The 21,842-nt window shown below is 42.7% G+C and overlaps 1 protein-coding gene across 1 annotated transcript in view; it reads right to left on the bottom strand.

The window, feature by feature from the left end:
- Window positions 1-21,842, bottom strand: part of STXBP6 (syntaxin binding protein 6) — a 77,013-nt gene that overhangs the window by 28,413 nt on the left and 26,758 nt on the right. The window contains exon 2 of the mRNA XM_073639039.1: window positions 10,433-10,614. Within this exon, the coding sequence (XP_073495140.1) occupies window positions 10,433-10,586 (154 nt within the window). The 5' untranslated portion in view covers window positions 10,587-10,614. The remainder of the gene's footprint in view (window positions 1-10,432; window positions 10,615-21,842) is intronic.

Below are 21,842 nucleotides of genomic sequence, written 5' to 3' on the forward strand. Positions count from 1 at the left end.
TTTACCAGAGAAGTGAAAACTGAGCGTTGATATTTGCAACAAAGCCAGCTTTAATATTAGACAGTTTTTTATTATCTCCCCCATTGTGTACATTTTTAAAAAGTGACATTTTGATGTGGATTTTATATGTAAAGTTTTTTTTTGCTGCGCAAGTGTAAAGATTTTTTTTGCCGGCACTGTACATATACACACACACACACACACACACACACACACACATTACACATGGACTTACCCTCTCTGCAGATGATTCCACATGATGCATTTCTCTGATGCAGCCTCCCATCTCCCAGGGCCCGACTGCAGAGTGTTCTTGCAAATTGCAGGGCTGAAGGCAGGAGGAGGGAGAGAGGAACAGGGGAGGCAGAGAGAGAGGGAGAGGAACAGGGGAGGCAGAGAGAGAGAGAGAGGAACAGGGGAGGCAGAGAGAGAGAGAGAGGAACAGGGGAGGCAGAGAGAGAGAGCGAGCACAGGGGAGGCAGAGAGAGAGAGAGCGAGCACAGGGGAGGCAGAGAGAGAGAGAGAGAGCGAGCACAGGGGAGGCAGAGAGAGAGAGAGAGCGCGAGCACAGGGGAGGCAGAGAGAGAGAGAGAGCGAGCACAGGGGAGGCAGAGAGAGAGAGCGAGCACAGGGGAGGCAGAGAGAGAGAGAGCGAGCACAGGGGAGGCAGAGAGAGAGAGAGCGAGCACAGGGGAGGCAGAGAGAGAGAGAGCGAGCACAGGGGAGGCAGAGAGAGAGCGAGCACAGGGGAGGCAGAGAGAGAGCGAGCACAGGGGAGGCAGAGAGAGAGAGCACAGGGGAGGCAGAGAGAGAGAGAGAGAGAGAGCACAGGGGAGGCAGAGAGAGAGAGAGAGAGCACAGGGGAGGCAGAGAGAGAGAGAGAGAGCACAGGGGAGGCAGAGAGAGAGAGCGAGCACAGGGGAGGCAGAGAGAGAGAGAGAGCACAGGGGAGGCAGAGAGAGAGAGAGAGCACAGGGGAGGCAGAGAGAGAGAGAGAGAGCACAGGGGAGGCAGAGAGAGAGAGAGCACAGGGGAGGCAGAGAGAGAGAGAGCACAGGGGAGGCAGAGAGAGAGAGAGCACAGGGGAGGCAGAGAGAGAGAGAGCACAGGGGAGGCAGAGAGAGAGAGAGCACAGGGGAGGCAGAGAGAGAGAGAGCACAGGGGAGGCAGAGAGAGAGAGAGCACAGGGGAGGCAGAGAGAGAGAGAGCACAGGGGAGGCAGAGAGAGAGAGAGAGCACAGGGGAGGCAGAGAGAGAGAGAGCACAGGGGAGGCAGAGAGAGAGAGAGAGCACAGGGGAGGCAGAGAGAGAGAGAGCACAGGTGAAACAGAGAGAGAGAGCACAGGGGAGGCAGAGAGAGAGAGCACAGGGGAGGCAGAGAGAGAGAGCACAGGGGAGGCAGAGAGAGAGAGCACAGGGGAGGCAGAGAGAGAGAGCACAGGGGAGGCAGAGAGAAGGGGCCATGCTGGGAGCAGCCGCACTGCTGGAGCTACAGGCTGGAGCTGGTGGGCGGAGCCTCATCTCCTGCACCTACAGACACTGAGGCATCATCCCGCCGCTTCCAGCATCTGCTGGTGAACCGATCAGCTGACTGTCAGCTGACCGGCTCGTACATCAGCGGATCGGTCGGTATACCGATCAACTGACTAGACCGATCAGCTGATTTACAAGACGGTCAGCTGACAGTCAGCTGATCGGTTCAACGGCAGATGCTGGAAGCGGCGGGACCGTACCGGACGCCTCTCCCATCCATCGGATAGGCGAGTATCCATAGTTTCTCCTGCACCTCCGTAAAAAAGCGCTGGAATTACGCAGTGTGTGAACACCGCTGCGTAATTCCATCGCTTATAATGGGCACAATATGTGAGAAAGCGCAGGCCGCAGTGCGTAAAGAATTGACATGTCAATTCTTTACGCAGCTGCGTTTTCGCGCTGCGTAAAATCACACAGTGTCTGAATGGCAAAGTGAATTTCCCATTCACTTTGCTGGCAGACACAAGGCACATTGCATATTTTGAAAAAGCGCAAGCAAAAAAGCACGCAAAAATACGCAATGTGTGAACGCAGCCATATACTGCGGAATGGGCCATACACTGGTGGGTTGTGGGGGTAAGAGAAGCAATGTACTTCAAGATGGGGCTGTATATTGAAGGGATGAGAGGCGTAATATAATGCAGGATGGAGCTGTATATAGAGGGGTTGGAAGGGGTTATATACTGCAGGATGGGGCTGTATATAGAGGGGCTGAGAGGAGTATAGCTGTTTGTTGCCTACTTCTAACACAACACGTGATGTGAAACTCTAAATGCTGTTCTATTAATGTACATACAAAAACAGGATAAAAACACATTTAAAAATTGGCTACGCTGCTGGAAAGAAGTGTCTTGCTGCGATATTCTTAGAAGGATCTTTATTATCAACTATGCGTTTTAATGCCGTTTTGGCATATTTATCAAGTGGAAAAAAACAGAAGGTTATACACACTGGTACATGGAGATCTTTATAATAATGTATATGGCAGAAGATAATCCTCTGCCATATGCATCAACAGAGATCAGTGATGTGAAACTGCAAATAGTGCTGTTAGCAACAGGTAACAAACACCGCTCTGTTCTGCGGAGTTGATTTGTTGCAAGAGCAAGATTTGTTGTGGAGAAGTGTGGCAGAGCTAAATTATGAGATAAACCAGCTGACAATGATGTAAAAACACACAGGCAGTTGTGCTGTTGTAGATGGCAGAAGATAAAATCAGCCAGGCAGGGAACTGATCAGAAGCAGAGAGTGCACAGGAGCATAAGGTGAATTACTACACTTAGATTAGCTAGATGATAACTCAGAGTGGGGTTAGTGTCAGGAGCTAAGAGGAGCCGCCTGAAGAATGGACCGGTTACTTCTTCTAACCGCTTTGTGGCTTTTGAAGCCTAAAACAGTTAAAAGACACTCAAGAAGACTGAAAATATGTAGTGATGAGCTCAAGTGCTCATTACTCGAGTTTGCCTAGGGTGTTCAGATATGCACAGAGTATTGCGGGTGCAAGAACCATATAATATAGAGAGCACCATCTAATACCAGGGATCAGCCAGTAGCATGTGATCAATAAATCATATATTATAAAAAAGAAGAAACAAACATGCTATGAACACAGGGATCACCAAAAATAAAAAAAATCATTTTGTTGAACCATTACATTACCATTACAGCAGACAAAAAAAACTATTAAAAACACTTAAAAAGTAAAAAGTGACATGTAGATAACAATATTAAACCACAATAGGGTTAAGTAACCCATGCATCTCCACCACTAACCAGGAGATATCTGAAGAATGGAAAACACTAAAGCAATACATCACCAACAAAAAAAAGATATATTTAAAATAGTCTACTTGCACTACTCAAATACAAGATAGGTTTAAGTGCAAGGCGCCCATTTATCCAAATAATGATGTAATAAAGAGAATGTACCATATGCTGCAGACAACAGGCACAAGCCAGGCAAAGACTAATAAAAACTGTTGGAGAAAGTCTCAAGACACATAATAGTGTCAGAGATCAAAGATCTAAATCCTTCAAAATATCATGGTGAAGTCCAAATTCAAAAGATGGTTGGAGGAAAGTAGTAGGGCAAAGTGCCCCCCGACGCGTGTCGCCACAAGACCTGTGGCTTCATCATGTATTTTCGTACACTGAGTTGTTTGGTCATTGTTCTCACTTTTTTTTTTAATGAAAATACACAATTGCGATGGAAAAATTTACATTTTTCATTTAGTTACATAATAATTCTGCACATACAGATATTCTTCAAAGAAAAACAAAACCTCACTTTTAATTTCTTAAATATTCAGGTTTATTAACCTTCTGGATTGACCGACAGCTCTGTAGTTGTTCAATAATAAAATTAATTGTCAAAAATACAAATTGCCTAATAATTGTGCACATGGTGTAGATACGATTGGGTTATTATACTGTGAGGGGGACCTGTAGATATGATTTGTTATACTATTGTAGGGGCATTTAGATGTAATTCTCCTCATCCTTGGATAAAAATAGCTCCCTAAAAAATGCCAAGAGGAGTATTTTGACCCTGCAATATGTAGTGACTCTTCTGATGCCGTATTTGCAACGCTAGTCAAGGGTCAACTGACAAACGAGTCCGTTCTGGACCAGCATTCATTAAAACCATCACATTTCATTAAAACAATAAATACAGTACAGACCAAAAGTTTGGACAGACCTTCTCATTTAAAGATTTTTCTGTATTTTCATGACTATGAAAATTATACGTTCACACTGAAGGCATCAAAACTATGAATTAACACATGTGGAATTATATACTTAACAAAAAAGTGTGAAACAACTGAAAATATGTCTTATATTCTAGGTTCTTCAAAGTAGCCACCTTTTGCTTTGATGACTGCTTTGCACACTCTTGGCATTCTCTTGATGAGCTTCAAGAGGTAGTCAATGGAAATGGTCTTCCAACAATCTTGAAGGAGTTCCCAGAGATGCTTAGCACTGGTTGGCCCTTTTGCCTTCACTCTTCGGTCCAGCTCACCCTAAACCATCTCGATTGGGTTCAGGTCTGGTGACTGTGGAGGCCAGGTCATCTGGCGTAGCACCCCATCACTCTCCCTCTTGGTCAAATAGCCCTTACACAGCCTGGAGGTGTGTTTGGGGTCATTGTCCTGTTGAAAAGTAAATGATGGTCCAACTAAACGCAAACCAGATGGAATAGCATGCCGCTGCAAGATGCTGTGGTAGCCATGCTGGTTCAGTATGCCTTCAATTTCGAATAAATCCACAACAGTGTCACCAGCAAAGCACGCCCACACCATCAAACCTCCTCCTCCATGCTTCACGGTCGGAACCAGGCATGTAGAGTCCATCCGTTCACCTTTTCTGCATCGCACAAAGACACGGTGGTTGGAACCAAAGATCTCAAATTTGGACTCATCAGACCAAAGCACAGATTTCCACTGGTCTAATGTCCATTCCTTGTGTTCTTTAGCCCAAACAAGTCTCTTCTGCTTGTTCCTGTCCTTAGCTGTGGTTTCCTAGCAGCTATTTTACCATGAAGGCCTGCTGCACAAAATCTCCTCTTAACAGTTGTTGTAGAGATGTGTCTGCTGCTAGAACTGTGTGTGGCATTGACCTGGTCTCTAATCTGAGCTGCTGTTAACCTGCGATTTCTGAGGCTGGTGACTCGGATAAACTTATCCTCAGAAGCAGAGGTGACTCTTGGTCTTCCTTTCCTGGGGTGGTCCTCATGTGAGCCAGTTTCTTTGTAGAACTTGATGGTTTTTGCAACTGCACTTGGGGACACTTTCAAAGTTTGCCCAATTTTTCGCACTGACTGACCTTCATTTCTTAAAGTAATGATGGCCACTCGTTTTTCTTTACTTAGAATTTGTATTATAGTAAAAAAAAAACAGCTAACAGTCTATTCAGTAGGACTATCAGCTGTGTATCCACCAGACTTCTGCACCACACAACTGATGGTCCCAACCCCATTTATAAGGCAAGAAATCCCACTTATTAAACCTGACAGGGCACACCTGTGAAGTGAAAACCATTTCCAGTGACTACCTCTTGAAGCTCATCAAGAGAATGCCAAGAGTGTACAAAGCAGTCATCAAAGCAAATGGTGGCTACTTTGAAGAACCTAGAATATAAGAAATATTTTCAGTTGTTTCACACTTTTTTGTTAAGTATATAATTCTACATGTGTTAATTCATAGTTTTGATGCCTTCAGTGTGAATGTACAATTTTCATAGTCATGAAAATACAGAAAAATCTTTAAATGAGAAGGTGTCTCCAAACTTTTGGTCTGTACTGTATATGTATACTTAAAGGGGGTTTTCCCACAAACAAAAGTTGATTTTAATCAATAAATCTTGGAATAATAATAAGTTCCACAATTGGATGTTTATCAATAAAATGCTCCTGTGCGGAGATAATCTTATAAATGTGCCCCTGCTGTGTACTGTGTAATGGCTGTGTCTGACTGTGCAGGAACATGGTCTGATCATACCACATCCAATTGTGGAACTTATTATTATTCCAAGATCTATTGATTAAAATGAACTTTTATTTGTGGGAAAACCCCTTTAAGTGTAATCAAAGAGATCCTTTTGGACAAAATTATCAAACTGCAACTCCCCTCACCGACAGAGTAAAGCTGATTGTGGGGGTCCTATTGCTAGACGTCCTATCAACCACCTGTTAATCCCTTGCCAACCATGGTCTCATTTCTCTAAGTAAAGTCTAGCTAACAAAGGGAGCCCAACCGGCATGTCTCGCTCTACAATTAGGATTGTCTTATCCACGCAAGCCATTGGCATCGTCATTGGCATTGAACTCACCTGTCGAATCAATGTTTTATTTCTGGACTCTCTATTTAAAACCACAGAATCTGAACATTTCCCTACTGAATGTCCTTTACAAGTCACATATGAAGCCGCTGCTCTTTACTAGCATTTAAAGTAGATTCCTATTAGCAGACACGTAATTTAGGAGCTGAAGAAGGGGGCGTAAAGTATGAGCCCTTTGCATTGACTTTATGTCAAGTAGAAGACATGCTTTACAATGCAGTGCTCATGGTCCGTGAACATGCGAAGAGGAACAGTTTCATTTTACAGACACTGCATGGAAAAAGAATAAAAAACGCTATCCTACTTGATATTTTAATTAGTAGCCTGAGATACGTTTCTCACATCTCAATGGAAACGTAGGAGACACTCAGCCATTATAAGAGGTACCTGTCCGCTGAGTGCTTTCTGGAGGCGCTCTACTGTGCTGTGCACAAGAAAGCAGTAATCCGCGCTCTATTCTGTAGGTCACAACAAACAACGAGATTAGAAAATTTGGATGAACAGAAATGGTACAACAGGGGGAGGTGGGGTAATTGCTGATTTTAGATCCACATTGTAAGGTGGCTAACGGACACATAGTTGATGGGAGGTATGCGTCGCAGAGATGGCTGTCCTCTGTGATGTAACCCAGATTGTTGCTCTAGTGCACGTAAGCACTAAGATGATTGTTTGGTGCACCTGGGAGCCGGGTTATGGGTAGTTGGAGAGATGGGTGAGTCCAGCTACCCACATACCTCACCTCTGTGTGTGGTTAAGGTATAAAATGGAGGCCGTTGTTTGGCACATGGTCTGTGTGTTTGGAGGAAGAAGGCCTCCTGTGTGTTGCCTCCCGACTGAGCCAGTGGACTGGATGCTACCCAGCCTGTGTGCCCACAGGACTGGCTGACCAGAGACTTTGCCTGAAGGACTCTTTACTTTGTTTTTGCCTGGACTAAAGGCTGTTTGTTTTCTTGTTGCCTGGTTTATGACATAATAAACCGACATGAACATTTAAAAGGAACATGCTTCCTGTTTGCCTCCCAACACACCTGAGTGAGTAGAACCCCCACAGCATATAGATCAGATTTTAGTCCCTTGTATGTAAATAGGTAGGACATTGCTTCTGAGGGCTCTTACAGACATCCGCCATCAGCAACCCCATCTCAGATCGCAATGCACGGACTGACCGCACTTCGCAATCGAGCATGATGGCCTTCATAGAAATATATCAAGTGGTCACGGTTAAAGTCGGGAGATGCATGGTCAGTCCGAGATCGGGCCAATGATGGCGGACGTCTGAAAGAGCCCTTAGGTGTTTGGTGGTAGTTGTAGAAATGCACTTATGCATGTGTCTGCCATAAATTAGTATTCCTGACATGAATGGCACCAGAAACTTAGCACTACTTGGATTAGAACAGGTGTATTTGGCCAATTACAGTTAATCTGCACTTGGAGAGATCAAGAAAGATCTAGTATAAAAAAAAAAAAAAAAAAGTCTACTGGCGATCATGGTGAACTTTGAAGTCAAATCCTTGTTGCAGATACATATATGTACACATCTATATCTCACCAGCAGTATCACGTATCACTTATTTATTCTGCATTTCGTATATAGCGGCATCATATTCTGCAGCGCTTTACAGACATGATCAACTATCCCCATTGGGGCTCACAATTTATGTTCCCTATCAGTATGCCTTTGGAGTGTGGAAGAAAACTGGAGAACCTGGAGGAAACTCACACAAACACTGGGAGAACATACAAACTCTTTGGTTGGATTTTAACCCAGGACCCTAGTACTGCAAAGCAACAGTGCTAACCACTGAGCCACCATGCTGCCGACTTAGGCTGTGTGCCCACTATGCGTTTTTTAAGCGTTTCCGCAGCAGCAATTCCGCGGCAGAAAAGCTTAAAAAACGCTTGGTAGAAGTCCTGCCATGTTCCCCAATGATAATCCGCATGTGCTGTGCACATGCTGCGGATTATCATTGCAGAAAAATACGTAGCACTACCAATTATTTTGCGGAATCGCGGCATTTTCGCTGCCATTGACTTGCATTGGACCGCATGACATCCGCATCACTGCATCTGCAGATGCGGATTCTATGCGTTTCAATGTGCGGATGGTACCCGGGTCTGGAGAAGAGGAGACTCTCCTCCGGACCCGGGTACCATAGTACTTGTAAAAAAAAAAAAAAAAAAAAAAGGAATAAAATAAAAAAATATACCTTATACTTACCTTCTGATGGCCCCCAGTGTCCTTATCGATGGGGGCCATCACATGACTAAATGACCCGTCACATGACTAAATTACATCATGGCAGGTCCTTTTAGTCCACCGCAAGCTGCTGGCAAGCCAAGACGCATCGGATAAGGACACCGGGGGCCATCAGAAGGCAAGTATAATATTTATTTTTTACCATTCTTTTATGGTCACACTATATAAATCCATGCCGGTTGCATAGATCTATATAGTATATCCCAGCATTCATCCATTATTGTCCATTTTTCCCCCCATTTGACTCCTATTACAGGAGATAAGTCATGTCCCCCTCTACCTCATCACTGTGTTTAATCTGGCTGTAAAACAACTGGCTGCAGCAGAAGCCTCCCTGCTGAGATCTATGTGTGATAGGACTAGAGGTCCCTATGCCCCAGCAGCCTTTTAGTTACGGGGTGAAGCTACAGTCAATCATCAACTGAAGATGGAACTAATGAGACCGAGGAGAACACCTTTTTTCTCTACAGGATTTCTACAAGACAGACTGCTTCAGGATCATGCAGAAAACACTGCAGCCTAAGGCCCAACTAAGACGTCCGTGTTTTATCTGAGATTCTCATTGTTAAACACATATCCATTATACACTGTGAGCAAATGGAATTTAAGCACTGGCACTTATATGGATAAGTGCCAGCGCTCTGATGGCGTCCTAGTTGCATTTGTGTGCTGTCACTTTTTTCCTGTCAGATGCTAGGAGAAGTTTGAGAAACCTCCATCAGATACATATTGAATACAATAAAAAACAGATGAAACTGATGATACAAATGGACACCCTGACCAAATCAAAATCTAATCCAGAACACTGATGGAAATCGGGCCATTTGTGCATGCACAAAGAATAACAATAATTCATGTCTGAATGAGGCCTGACACTATTGTTCTTGTTTAATGTAGGCAATCATTTTATATGTTTACTAGAGGTCACACAGACTGTAGCTAGTTGAAGCTTTTGGTAGATCAATGCAAAAGGGCAATGACGAAAACAAGTATTATTAAAGCTCTATTTTTGCACATTAACACATTCATACTGCTGACTACAAAAAACTGTAAGCAGTACACATGGCACAGCAGTAACCGCGTAATTCAGCGGGATATAAATATGGATACCCCGCAAGATAACCACGGAAATCTGACAACGCTTCTCAGTATAAGGGGTAGTCAGACGGCCAGATAAATTGGACCGCAAATCTTTAATTGGTCGCAGCTCATCTGACCCGAGTGTCACAGCTGCATAGAAATACACGAAGCCATCATGCTTGAGAGAACCGCCAGCAAGTCCAAGCATTGCGGTCCGATTTATACAGCCGCCTGACTGCACCATAACAGTGAACAGTTAAAAAAATATGAGTTAAAGAATCTGTCAACTGGATTTTGCCTGCTAATCTTAGAGCAGCATAATAAAGAGACAGAGACCCTGATTCCAGTGATTTGTCACTTAGTGGGCTGCTTGCTGTAGTTTTGATAAAATCACTGACTTATCAGAAGATTAGTCGCTAGAGAACTAGTAAACCCGTTGCCAGGTAGTCCTCCATGTTAATGAGCTCTGTATAGCCCAGCCCCCACCACTGATTGGTAGCTTTCTGCCTATGCACAGTGTCCACAGAAAGCTGCCTATCAGTGGTGTGGGCGGGGTTATACAGAGCTCTGCATTCAGAGAACGGCTAGATCTGCAGCAGATAAAAGTAGTAATTTTATCAAAACTGCAGCAAACTGTTGCTGGAATCAGGGTCTCTGTCCCTACATTAGATGTGTGTAGCAGAAACCTGTTGACAGATTCCTTTCAACAGTCTCCGTATGGTCTACCTGATAGACAGATGTATGTGCGGTATTCTCCTTGTCCTCCGGTTGCTAGGAATGGAATTTTTTTCTTGGTCCTCCGTTTTACAAGCACGGCCCCCAGCATACGCTCATCTTGGGGAGAGAAAACCTCCTTGCTAATAGTGGCTTTAGCAGACATAGCGCGTACGATTAGGGTGAAGCGTCACCTAGAGGGGTTAAAGAACGGAAAACATTCAGAACCTTATCTATGAATGGATAAAAGTAGCTGTATATTGATTATACATGACTATAAAACTTCACATACATTATACTCAAACACAAAAATAAAGTAAAAAAATAGAAATTAGTGATACACATTTACCGCTATATTTGTGCTGCAGCCACTCATGTTACAGTCCCTTCTAAACTCTCTTCCACCATGTCTAATGAAGCTGCAGACAACCGGCTAATTGCTATTCCCGCATGGCCGACCGTGACGTCAAATCCATTCTCTACTGCCTTGCCAGCAAGGCTGCAAGTTTATTAATGCCGGCCGCTGCTGTTAGTACAATAGTGCCAGAGAATGTGACACTGGACATATGGGTAAGTGCTATCTGACCATTGCGGGTTTTAGGGATTGAACTAAAATGACAGAATATTGAAAACAATGCAGATTTTCATTGCAGATTACCATTTCCCCCACTTAACAGCTTTCAAGGATTTTCGGTTTCCTCTTTAGGAACGATCACACTGCCAATTATCTGGATGAAAGTGTCTCAGTGAAGCAATTATTCTGAAGGTGACACTGCTATCAGATGTAGAAAGCACTATTGACCAGGCAACATCCCAAGACACTGAAAAGAAGCAACATTAAGGAAAAGGCTTCCCAGAGTCAAACATAATGCATAGTAAAACATTTATTTTTTTGTGACACACACACACACACACACACACACACACACACACACACACACCCCTATAGCCTCATAAGCCCCAGATGAAGCTGGATAGCGGCGAAACAGACAACATTCCAAGACACTGAAAAGAAGCAACATTACAGAAAAGTCTTCTCAGAGTCAAACGCAATGCATAGTAATACATTTCTTTTTTTGTGTATAGAAAAAAGATAAGGAAAAAAAAAAAAATCTTGGACAGCAGGGGGTAGTATATATACACAACAACCATAGCCTCAAAAGCCCTAGAGGAAGCTGGACAGCGGTGAAACAGGCAACATCCCAAGACACTGAAAAGAAGCAACATTAAGAAAAAGGTTTCCCAGAGTCAAACACAATGCATAGTAAAACATTTCCTTTTTTGTGGATTTAAAAAAATGTGGGTGGAATATATACACAACAACCATAGCCTCAAAAGCCCTGGAGGAAGCTGGATAGTGGCGAAACATTATGTAATGTTTAGGCTTTAAAGACATTTCATCCACTCGTATCACAGTGAAAACATGGACTGTACTGCAATCAGCAATTTGATAACAATGAGTCGACTGTGTGTTTTCAAAGGAGAAAGAGGAGAAAGTTGCTGCTAGACACCTCAAGCGACTAATTTCTACAGAGTACACAAAAGTATAGGACATTAATACTCAACAAGCCCAATAACCCTCTACCCAAAATAATCTGTTGGGGAAATAGTTGGAAGGCCCCCATACACATTAGAAGGTAGGGTTGGCTGAATTTTCTAATGGGTATGAGACGCTTAAAGTGGGTTTTCCCACTCCCAATATTTTGAGAATACTCTTAGAACTTTCATAAACTTTTAGAAGCATGCCTATTATATGTTCCTTGCCCTCCAACGCAGGTTGCTTTTTTTTTTTCTGACCCTATAGTCCTCGAATATTTTTTTTGCATAGAGGCTGAAATAGGCGGGCCGGACTGTAAGGTCTAATCAGGTGGCTCCCGTTAGGATGGTAGACACTACGCTGCCCATGAGTACACAGCCATCATCGTTGTGGCACTTATCTGCCTTTATTGGTGCATAACTTTGGTGTACACGTGGTGGTCTTTCACACTCCATGCAATTGTAGTTAGATGCATATACATCTAATCAAGCAGGTCCTTGGCATGGCTCTATGCTTAGGTAGCCTGCCCTCTCCCCAATACGTCTGCTCAGTTGCAGTTCTATGGGAATGGAGATGCTGCCAGATCCGTTTCTTGCCTCTTACACACTGACAAGCCACCACTCTTAGGGCCTGATACATCAAGACAGGCATGAACAGCACCATTCTTGATGTATCAATCCCTAAGGGGGGTGGCTTGATACATCAAGACCGGCGTTGTTCATGCCGGTCTTGATGAGTAAACGGGCTGGAGTCAGACGCTCCTGATTCATGGAGATGTGTATGCCGGACGAGTGGTGTAAACCTCTGTGTGCGCCTTGCCACAAAGATTCGAGGCAAGGTGAACGCCACCACTCGTCAAGAATTTGACAAGCGGCGGTCGCCACGTCCCCGTTTTGCCTGCTTTGTCAGAGCTGGGTGGAAATAGTGTGAGAATGCCAAAAGTAGCATAATTTTTGTGCAGCCGTTCGTGGTGCCAAAATTATGTGACTTATCAAAGCTTTATACATCAAAATACTGGGGTAAAAGCTTTGTTGAATCGGGCCCTTAAGTGTTTAATGCATGGTGACCTCACGCACGAGTGCGTCCTCCTCTGATACACCATATCTAGTGCACAAGCATTGCCGGCATATGCCCGCTGCTTCCTCCAGCGTCGGCCTCAGGACTTTGCCCTTTCCAGCACACATCAACTTACGGTAGTTTTGCCTCCACGAGCCACATGCTTTCTACTGAGCAGTGAACTATTCTAAAGAAGACCAGAACTGGCCGAAACGTTAACTACTGCAAATAGTTGACAAACTGTACAATACTTTAGTTATTGCATACATTTTTGGAGTGCCAAATTCATCCATTTACCCATTGCCAGCATAGCCATCTGTGACTGACCGGAAAGAAACCATGCATGCTCGTCCTGTAATACATCACACTACTACAGATCCTATCCCATGATGACCTGGTGCAAGCAGCGGTAAGTTAGGAGGACAATTTCATGGAGTATACGGTATAAATAATGGACTATTATTTATTTTGTACTTATTGCATAATATAGCCACTGGGAATACCACTTTAAAGGGAACCTAAATAAAGCTGCCCCAACCACAGGCAGCATGATTCAGAAAATGTCTGCGTTATTACAGTTATGTAGGGCGTACTCTGGAATGCTGCAGCGTTTTGGAGAAAACATGCTTTACAAAGCTGGCCAGGGACAGTGTGTCTTGTATAACTAGTCCCAGACTGGTCCCAGTGGCTTCTTCTCATTCCCCATGACTGACCAGGAGTGATCTGTGAGTCTAGCGGAGCAGCCGCTAAGGACCGGCCTCGGACTAGTTATACAAGACACACTGTCCCCAGATGGGTTTTCAAAGTATGTTTATTCTGTAACGCTGTCTGTAATAACGCAGCCGGCCTCTTATTCACGCTGCCTGTGGTTTGAGAAGCTTGAATCATCCGACACCTTCCCTTTAACTCAAACCGCAAACAACCCAATTCAAATTTACGGGACAGTTGTAGAAAATTGAAAAAAGAAAAAGAAAAATTTGGCTAGTTGAGAAAGTTGTAACCTAGAGGAATGTGATCACGTACTTTTTTTCCCCCCTATGAAGCAAGGTCTACAACGAAGGTTCTGTTTAGTGTTTAAAGAGGACCTTTCACAAAATGTTTCATTTTGAAGTGGACACGGATGTAATAGTGGTTGCAGAGCGGAATGATACTTTTTTTTCCCCAAGTTTGACTCTGCATTGCAGAGATATTAACAATCAAAGTACTTGGCCCCTAATGAGTTAGTGTTAATTCAAGTGGGTGTTATCAGAACGTTTTCACTGGGGGCGTGTGTTTCATTCCTGTGTGATCGTGACCAATCATAAGCAGGAGACAAAAAAGTCAGTGGATAGAAAAACATGCCCCCACCAAAGCTTAGAGCAGGTTTCTCAGTGTTTGAGATATAATGATACAGCTCTGATCTCCTGGTCTAACCTCTTGTATGAGTCAGTGTCGGGGGAGGGGCAGCACAGCCGAGTTTAGCTGTGTCACATTGCAAACAAACCTTTATATTAGCCTTGCTAATTAGTGAGTGTGTCACTAATCACATTTATGTCTGCTGTGGTCCACTTGTAATTGCTCTGCAGAGAGATCAAAGCTGTCATCATTACATCTCACACAGGAGCATTCTGTTCTGGGTTACTCCTGTGCAAGTGTAATGAGACAATGGTAAGATCTCACTGCAGAGTAATTACAAGTTGTGCACAACAAGCATGAATATGATTACTAATACATTCACATGTGGGCGAAGGGTAGAACAGCAGAGATGACAGTCCTATTACAGGAGGACAGCTGACAGAAGGGTTTGTAATGTGACACAGCTAAACTCAGCTGCACTATCCCCCCCCCCCCCCTCATGGAGGTTAAATCAGGAGATCAGAACTGTATCATTACATCTTACACACTGAGAAATCTGCTCTAATCTATGGTTTGTTTTTCATTCCTTTGAGTGTTGCTGCCTGATTATGATTGGTCAGCTTCATAGGAGGACAAACCCCCAGAGAAAACTGTCTGAGAACACCCACTTGAACTTACAAAAAGTTAACTCATTAGGGGCCAAATGCTTTGATTGCTAATATCTCTGCAATGGAGGTGTAAAATTAAAAAGAAAAAAAAAAGTTTTATTTCGCTGTGCAGACACTATTACATCGTGTGTCCAGTGTAACATGAAAAATAAAGTGAAAGGTCCTCTTTAACAAACTGGTATCCATCCCCCAGAAGCAGAGAGTATAGTACATTACACACGATATACAGTGGGGAAATAAGTAAGTATTTGATCCCTTGCTGTTTTAGACATGAAAAGTCTATAATTTTAAGGGTAGGTTAATTTTAACATTGAGAGATAGAATATCCAAAAAAATCAAGAATATCACATTGTATAAATTAGATACATTTATAAGCATTTTGCAGTGAGAAATAAGTATTTGATCCCCTACAAACCATTATGAGTTCTGGCTCCTACAGACCAGTTAGACACTCCTAGTCAACTCGTTACCTGCATTAAAGACAGCTGTCTTACATAGTCACCTGTATAAAAGACTCCTGTCCACAGACTCAATTAATCAGTCAAGACTCTAACCTCTACAATATGGGCAAGACCAAAGAGCTTTCTAAGGATGTCAGGGACAAGATCATAGACCTGCACAAAGCAGGAATGGGCTACAAAACCATAAGTAAGATGCTTGGTGAGAAGGAGACAACTGTTGGTGCAATAGGAAGAAAATGGAAGAAACACAAAATGACTTAATTGATATCGATCTGGGGCACCATGCAAAATCTCACCTAGTGGAGTATCCTTGATCATGAGGAAGGTGAGAGATAAGCCTAAAACTACACAGGGGGAACTTGTTAATGATCTCAAGGCAGCTGGGACCACAGTCACCAAGAAAACCATTGGTAACACATTAGATGATCTGCAAAGAGGAGTGGACCAAAATTCCTCCTAACATGTCCACAAACCTCATCATCAACTACAAAAAGCGTCTGAATGCTGTGCTTGCCAACAAGGGTTTTGCCACAAAGTATTAAGTGTTGTTTGCCAGAGGGATCAAATACTTATTTCTCACTGCAAAATGCAAATAAATTTATCTAATTTATACAATGTGATTTTCTTGATTTCTTTTGGATATTCTATCTCTCAATGTTAAAATTAACCTACCCTTAAAATTATTGCATGTTCATGTCTTTGCCAGTGGGCAAACTTACCAAAACAGTAAGGGATAAAATACGTATTTCCCCCACTGTATATGTATGTGTGTATATATACACACAGTCTCATGCTTAAAGTGGTTAATACATAAAGTTAAAAGGGGAAAGATTTTCTAATATCACAAATGTGCATATACTGACTAAGCTTCCATCTTTCCATCATCGCCTGAAATCACACTTGTCATAGGTTTACATAGTAACTAAACAGAATTGAGTATATTATTTCCTTTAGAAAGTTCTCTTTCTATTTCAGCAGAATGTATCTGCAGCGCATCTGTGCTGTGCTCTACAACATGCTGGTCACTGTGCTCTTCAGATGCGGTTTTGTGATGAGCAGATCTATCTGCAGATACAGTATCTTCCCTAAGGCAGGAAACATTCATCAGCATCTGTGGGAAGGAAGGTTCCCAGCACAGACTGGAAGCAGGACATCTGTTCAGGCAGCCACCTCCCGACACAGGTAATAACAAAAGAGAATGCCGCAGATTCACCGTTCTGACAGGCAGTGTGGGTGCTGAACGGTGGAGCGAGGAGGCAGAGAAGATCAGCATAAAAGGCAGAATAAAAAAAGGCAAATACATTTCATTTTCCCATTTTTTACTCTTTGAACAGTCTATAATTTCCAAGTTACACTAAGCTTTGAAGTTCAATCTGACAATTCTAAGCCTGGATACCAATAACATACATATGAAAACGGAAGTGAAATCAAAAGAAGAAATACCACTAAATCCTTTTTTTTTCCTCCATTTTTTATAGCATTTAACCTACAATTTATAAATACATTATAGTGATTCTATCAGAGCACAGGAAGAATTAGCTCACATATCTGCATAATTAACTTTCCGCATCTTGGTAGATACATTCACTACCACTTGGTTGGCTTACATAATGGTGGCACAATTAGGGTTCCTCCTGTTCATTGTATAATGAGGTGCAAAAAGTCTCACTGGGGTGGTCTGAAATGAATAGTGATTTTCATGCTAAAGATCTCTAATTATTTTAATAGTATAAAAGTTTTTCTCATATGGTTTAATTAAAAAGTCCCTACCCTTCCCTCCCTAATCAAACTGCATGATTTCATTTATCTATCTATTTTATTTATTTCCATCTCGATGACGCTTCATTTGAGAATCCTCAGTGCATGCTGGGATGTTCAAATGAAGCATCATCAGGGGGCAGAGGCTGCGATCACTGCCACAACCTGTCCCCACCATGAAACAAAGTCATCAGTGACAACAGTTTCAGGGGCTACTCCACTGAGCATGCGTTGGTTGTCAATTCCGACGTATGATCAGTATGAGCTCCCTTTTTACTGTGTAATATTCTTCTCGGTGCACAGTGGCAGTGCGCTCCCTCGACGGTTCTAATTAGAGGAAGTTTTGTTCTGTTGCCAAAACGTCACTTTTAAGTAGAGCCGATGAGGGAGCGCACTGCCACTGTGCACAGAGAACAATATTACACAGTAAATGACAAATGACACAAGCTCAAAAAATAACAAAGTAGTTAGATTAGAGAGGGAAAAATAGGGACTTTGTTAATAGAACCATATTAGAAAAACTATTAAAATAAAGACAGAAGCATTTAGGATGAAAATACATTTTATATTCGGACCAACCCTGTAAAACAATAAATAACTGACTTTTTTTTTTTGCACAAACAGTCATAATTCTGTTGCATTATTAATTTGCACAATATCTGTAATAAGGGCAAACTGCGCTGGGTCCATACTGTATCTCCAGATGCCTAGGATTGTTCAAAAAGAATATGGTGTTCTATGGAACCTTAAGTTAACAGTAAGGACTCCACGTGACTAACAGGATCTCACATCTGTTTAGGATCCACTCGAGAGATTTGCATTGGAAACATTGAATTTAGTTTTTGCCAGCGCTGGTTTTCATAAATGAGGTCTTGTGTGTTTGCAGATCCTTTATAGTCGTCACTGCCTACACTACACAAACATCCTATATAGTGCAGCTGGCAAACACCTCTGTGCTCAGAAGAGAATTGCTGGCTGATTGGCAGTCGCAAAGCTTCTATTCCTCTATTGCAAGAGATATTTACAAGGCACAAAAACAGGAGGAAATAATTTTATCTGAACAGAATGTAGACGTGATGTGGCCACCAAAACACACTTTCGACAGATTTCATAGTCGCTCTTACGCTCCAAATATTCAGAGGCCTCAGCCGTCAAAGCCATAAAGTCAGAAATAAATAGCTTTTTTTACCCCCACTATTGTATGGAATATCCTAAAAGAGAAAAAAAAAAGACGTGGTGCTATCCAAGCGTAGGGAGTTTATGCCAAGTCTTAAAAGGGGAGTTGTATAAGAAAACTTTCTCACCTGATATAGTTGTGCTGCCTGAGGAACAACTCTCGTTTTGGTTTAGATTCAAAAGTGATAGACTGCAGCTATCCCTGGAGTGACCGGGGAAACCGCTTTCAGCAGCTTCCCACAGTAGAAGAATCAGAAATGGAGACCAGGATCAGCGCAGTCTTCTGTTGCCATGATTGAATCAAGGACGATGTCTTTTTGATTGCTTCAATGGAACCCTCGCCTTTCCATTCCTCCCACTTCCTTGTGGTGGAGAATATAAAGTTGGATATGTACAGTACAGACCAAAAGTTTGGACACACCTTCTCATTTAAAGATTTTTCTGTATTTTCATGACTATGAAAATTGTACATTCACACTGAAGGCATCAAAACTATGAATTAACACATGTGGAATTATATACTTAACAAAAAAGTGTGAAACAACTGAAAATATGTCTTATATTCTAGGTTCTTCAAAGTAGCCACCTTTTGCTTTGATGACTGCTTTGCACACTCTTGGCATTCTCTTGATGAGCTTCAAGAGGTAGTCACCGGAAATGGTCTTCCAACAATCTTGAAGGAGTTCCCAGAGATGCTTAGCACTGGTTGGCCCTTTTGCCTTCACTCTGCGGTCCAGCTCACCCACACACCATCTTGATTGGGTTCAGGTCTGGTGACTGTGGAGGCCAGGTCATCTGGCGTAGCACCCCATCACTCTCCCTCTTGGTCAAATAGCCCTTACACAGCCTGGAGGTGTGTTTGGGGTTATTGTCCTGTTGAAAAATAAATGATGGTCCAACAAAACGCATACCGGATGGAATAGCATGCCGCTGCAAGATGCTGTGGTAGCCATGCTGGTTCAGTATGCTTTCAATTTTGAATAAATCCCCAACAGTGTCACCAGCAAAGCACCACCACACCTCCTCCTCCATGCTTCACGGTGGGAACCAGGCATGTAGAGTCGATCCGTTTACCTTTTCTGCGTCGCACAAAGACACGGTGGTTGGAACCAAAGATCTCAAATTTGGACTCATCAGACCAAAGCACAGATTTCCACTGGTCTAATGTCCATTCCTTGTGTTCTTTAGCCCAAACAAGTCTCTTCTGCTTGTTGCCTGTCCTTAGCAGTGGTTTCCTAGCAGCTATTTTACCATGAAGGCCTGCTGCACAAAGTCTCCTCTTAACAGTTGTTGAAGAGATGTGTCTGCTGCTAGAACTCTGTGTGGCATTGACCTGGTCTCTAATCTGAGCTGCTGTTAACCTGCGATTTCTGAGGCTGGTGACTCGGATAAACTTATCCTCAGAAGCAAAGGTGACTCTTGGTCTTCTTTTCCTGGGGCGGTCCTCATGTGAGCCAGTTTCTTTGGAGCGCTTGATGGTTTTTGCAACTGCACTTGGGGACACTTTCAAAGTTTGTCCAATTTTTCGCACTGACTGACCTTCATTTCTTAAAGTAATTATGGCCACTCGTTTTTCTTTACTTAGCTGCTTTTTTCTTGCCATAATGCAAATTCTAACAGTCTATTCAGTAGGACTATCAGCTGTGTATCAACCAGACTTCTGCACAACACAACTGATGGTCCCAACCCCATTTATAAGGCAAGAAATCCCACTTATTAAACCTGACAGGGCACACCTGTGAAGTGAAAACCATTTCCGGTGACTACCTCTTGAAGCTCATCAAGAGAATGCCAAGAGTGTGCAAAGCAGTCATCAAAGCAAAAGGTGGCTACTTTGAAGAACCTAGAATATAAGACATATTTTCAGTTATTTCACACTTTTTTGCTAAGTATATAATTCCACATGTGTTAATTCATAGTTTTGATGCCTTCAGTGTGAATGTACAATTTTCATAGTCATGAAAATACAGAAAAATCTTTAAATGAGACGGTGTGTCCAAACTTTTGGTCTGTACTGTATATTTTTATTATATACCTGATAAAGACTATAAGCAGCCGAAACTAGTATTTTAATACTCTTATTTTTAAATAAATGCTCATTGAAGCAATCAAAAAGATACCGTTCTTGATTCAATCGTAGCAACAGAAGACCGCGTTGATCCTGGTCTCAATTTCTGATTTTTTTTTAAAACAGGATTTGTTTCGATCTCGAGCCATGGTGACTTGATGGATGAACGATCTGTAGGAAGATTGGTCTTATGCAAGCCAAGATAGGTACACTTGGGTCTTCTCCGCCGTTATCTTGATAGTATCAAGCCATCGGGTTGTTGGTCTTCCTCTTCACCATGTTCCTTCTATTATTCTGACAATGATGTCCTTCTCCAGTGATTACTCTCTTGTTATGATGCATTCAAAGTAGGCAAGTCATAGCTTGGTGATCCTTGCTTCGAGTGACATGTCTGGCTTGTTTTGTTCCAAAACAAATTATGTTTGAGTCATGTACAAGCCGTGTCTTCATCACCAGTGAAACATTCCTCGATTTGAAGACCTTGTCCAGTGACTTCATTGTTGACTTGCCCATAGCCATTCTCCTATTGACATTCGGGGTCATCGATGCATCTTGAGTTATCATCGATCTGAGTAGGTTGAAGACCTTTACAACTTCCAGTTTGTCACTGTCCATCTCAAATGTGTCCCGGTCGTACCTGGCAGTAGTTAATATCTCCGTCTTCTTTCTGTTAAGTAGCAGTCCCATGCTGGAGCTTTCCATCTTGACACTCGATAATAAGTCCTGCATTCCATCTACGCTTGCTGCTATCAATGTTATCTGCATATTTAAGATTGTTGATGATTCGTCCAGCAATTTTGATTCCTTCTTTTTTGGCAAGTCTAGCTTTCCTGAAAATAGCTTCTGCATATAAATTGAATAGAAATGGTGGCAGGATGCAGCCTTGACTGACGCCTCGATCTACTCTGAACCCATGAAGTGTCCCATTCAGACTGTTAAATGGCAACTTGCTAGAAAATAATGGTTTCACCACTAATAGATATTGGATTAGTAAGTCCCTTACATTTGTTAATGAATCTTTATGTAGTCCTGCCACGCTCCATTCTTTGGATGACCATTATAATTGGCATTGTATTATCGGTGTCTATATCCACACCCCATAGTGATGATCCGCAGGACATGACGACTCTCTTGGTACAGTCACGTTTCTTCCGAAGGACGTCTGCGTGCAATTCTGCTGCATAAGCTTGGAGAAGTCTATGGTTATGTCATAGGCAAGGAGCCTCCATTCATTCATCTAGGATTACAGATCAGGAAAGGAATGAATATGAACAGTGCCCAGGACACGAGCCGCTCACACAGACTATTTGTGCTGAAGCAGCACCGCTCACCCGGCAAGTAAAGCCAGATGAGCTGTAAAATG

This window comes from Phyllobates terribilis, unplaced genomic scaffold (assembly GCF_046119375.1).
Source record: "Phyllobates terribilis strain yellow unplaced genomic scaffold, ASM4611937v1 Scaffold_7__3_contigs__length_470593459, whole genome shotgun sequence".
In the NCBI taxonomy this organism is placed as follows: Eukaryota; Metazoa; Chordata; class Amphibia; order Anura; family Dendrobatidae; genus Phyllobates; species Phyllobates terribilis.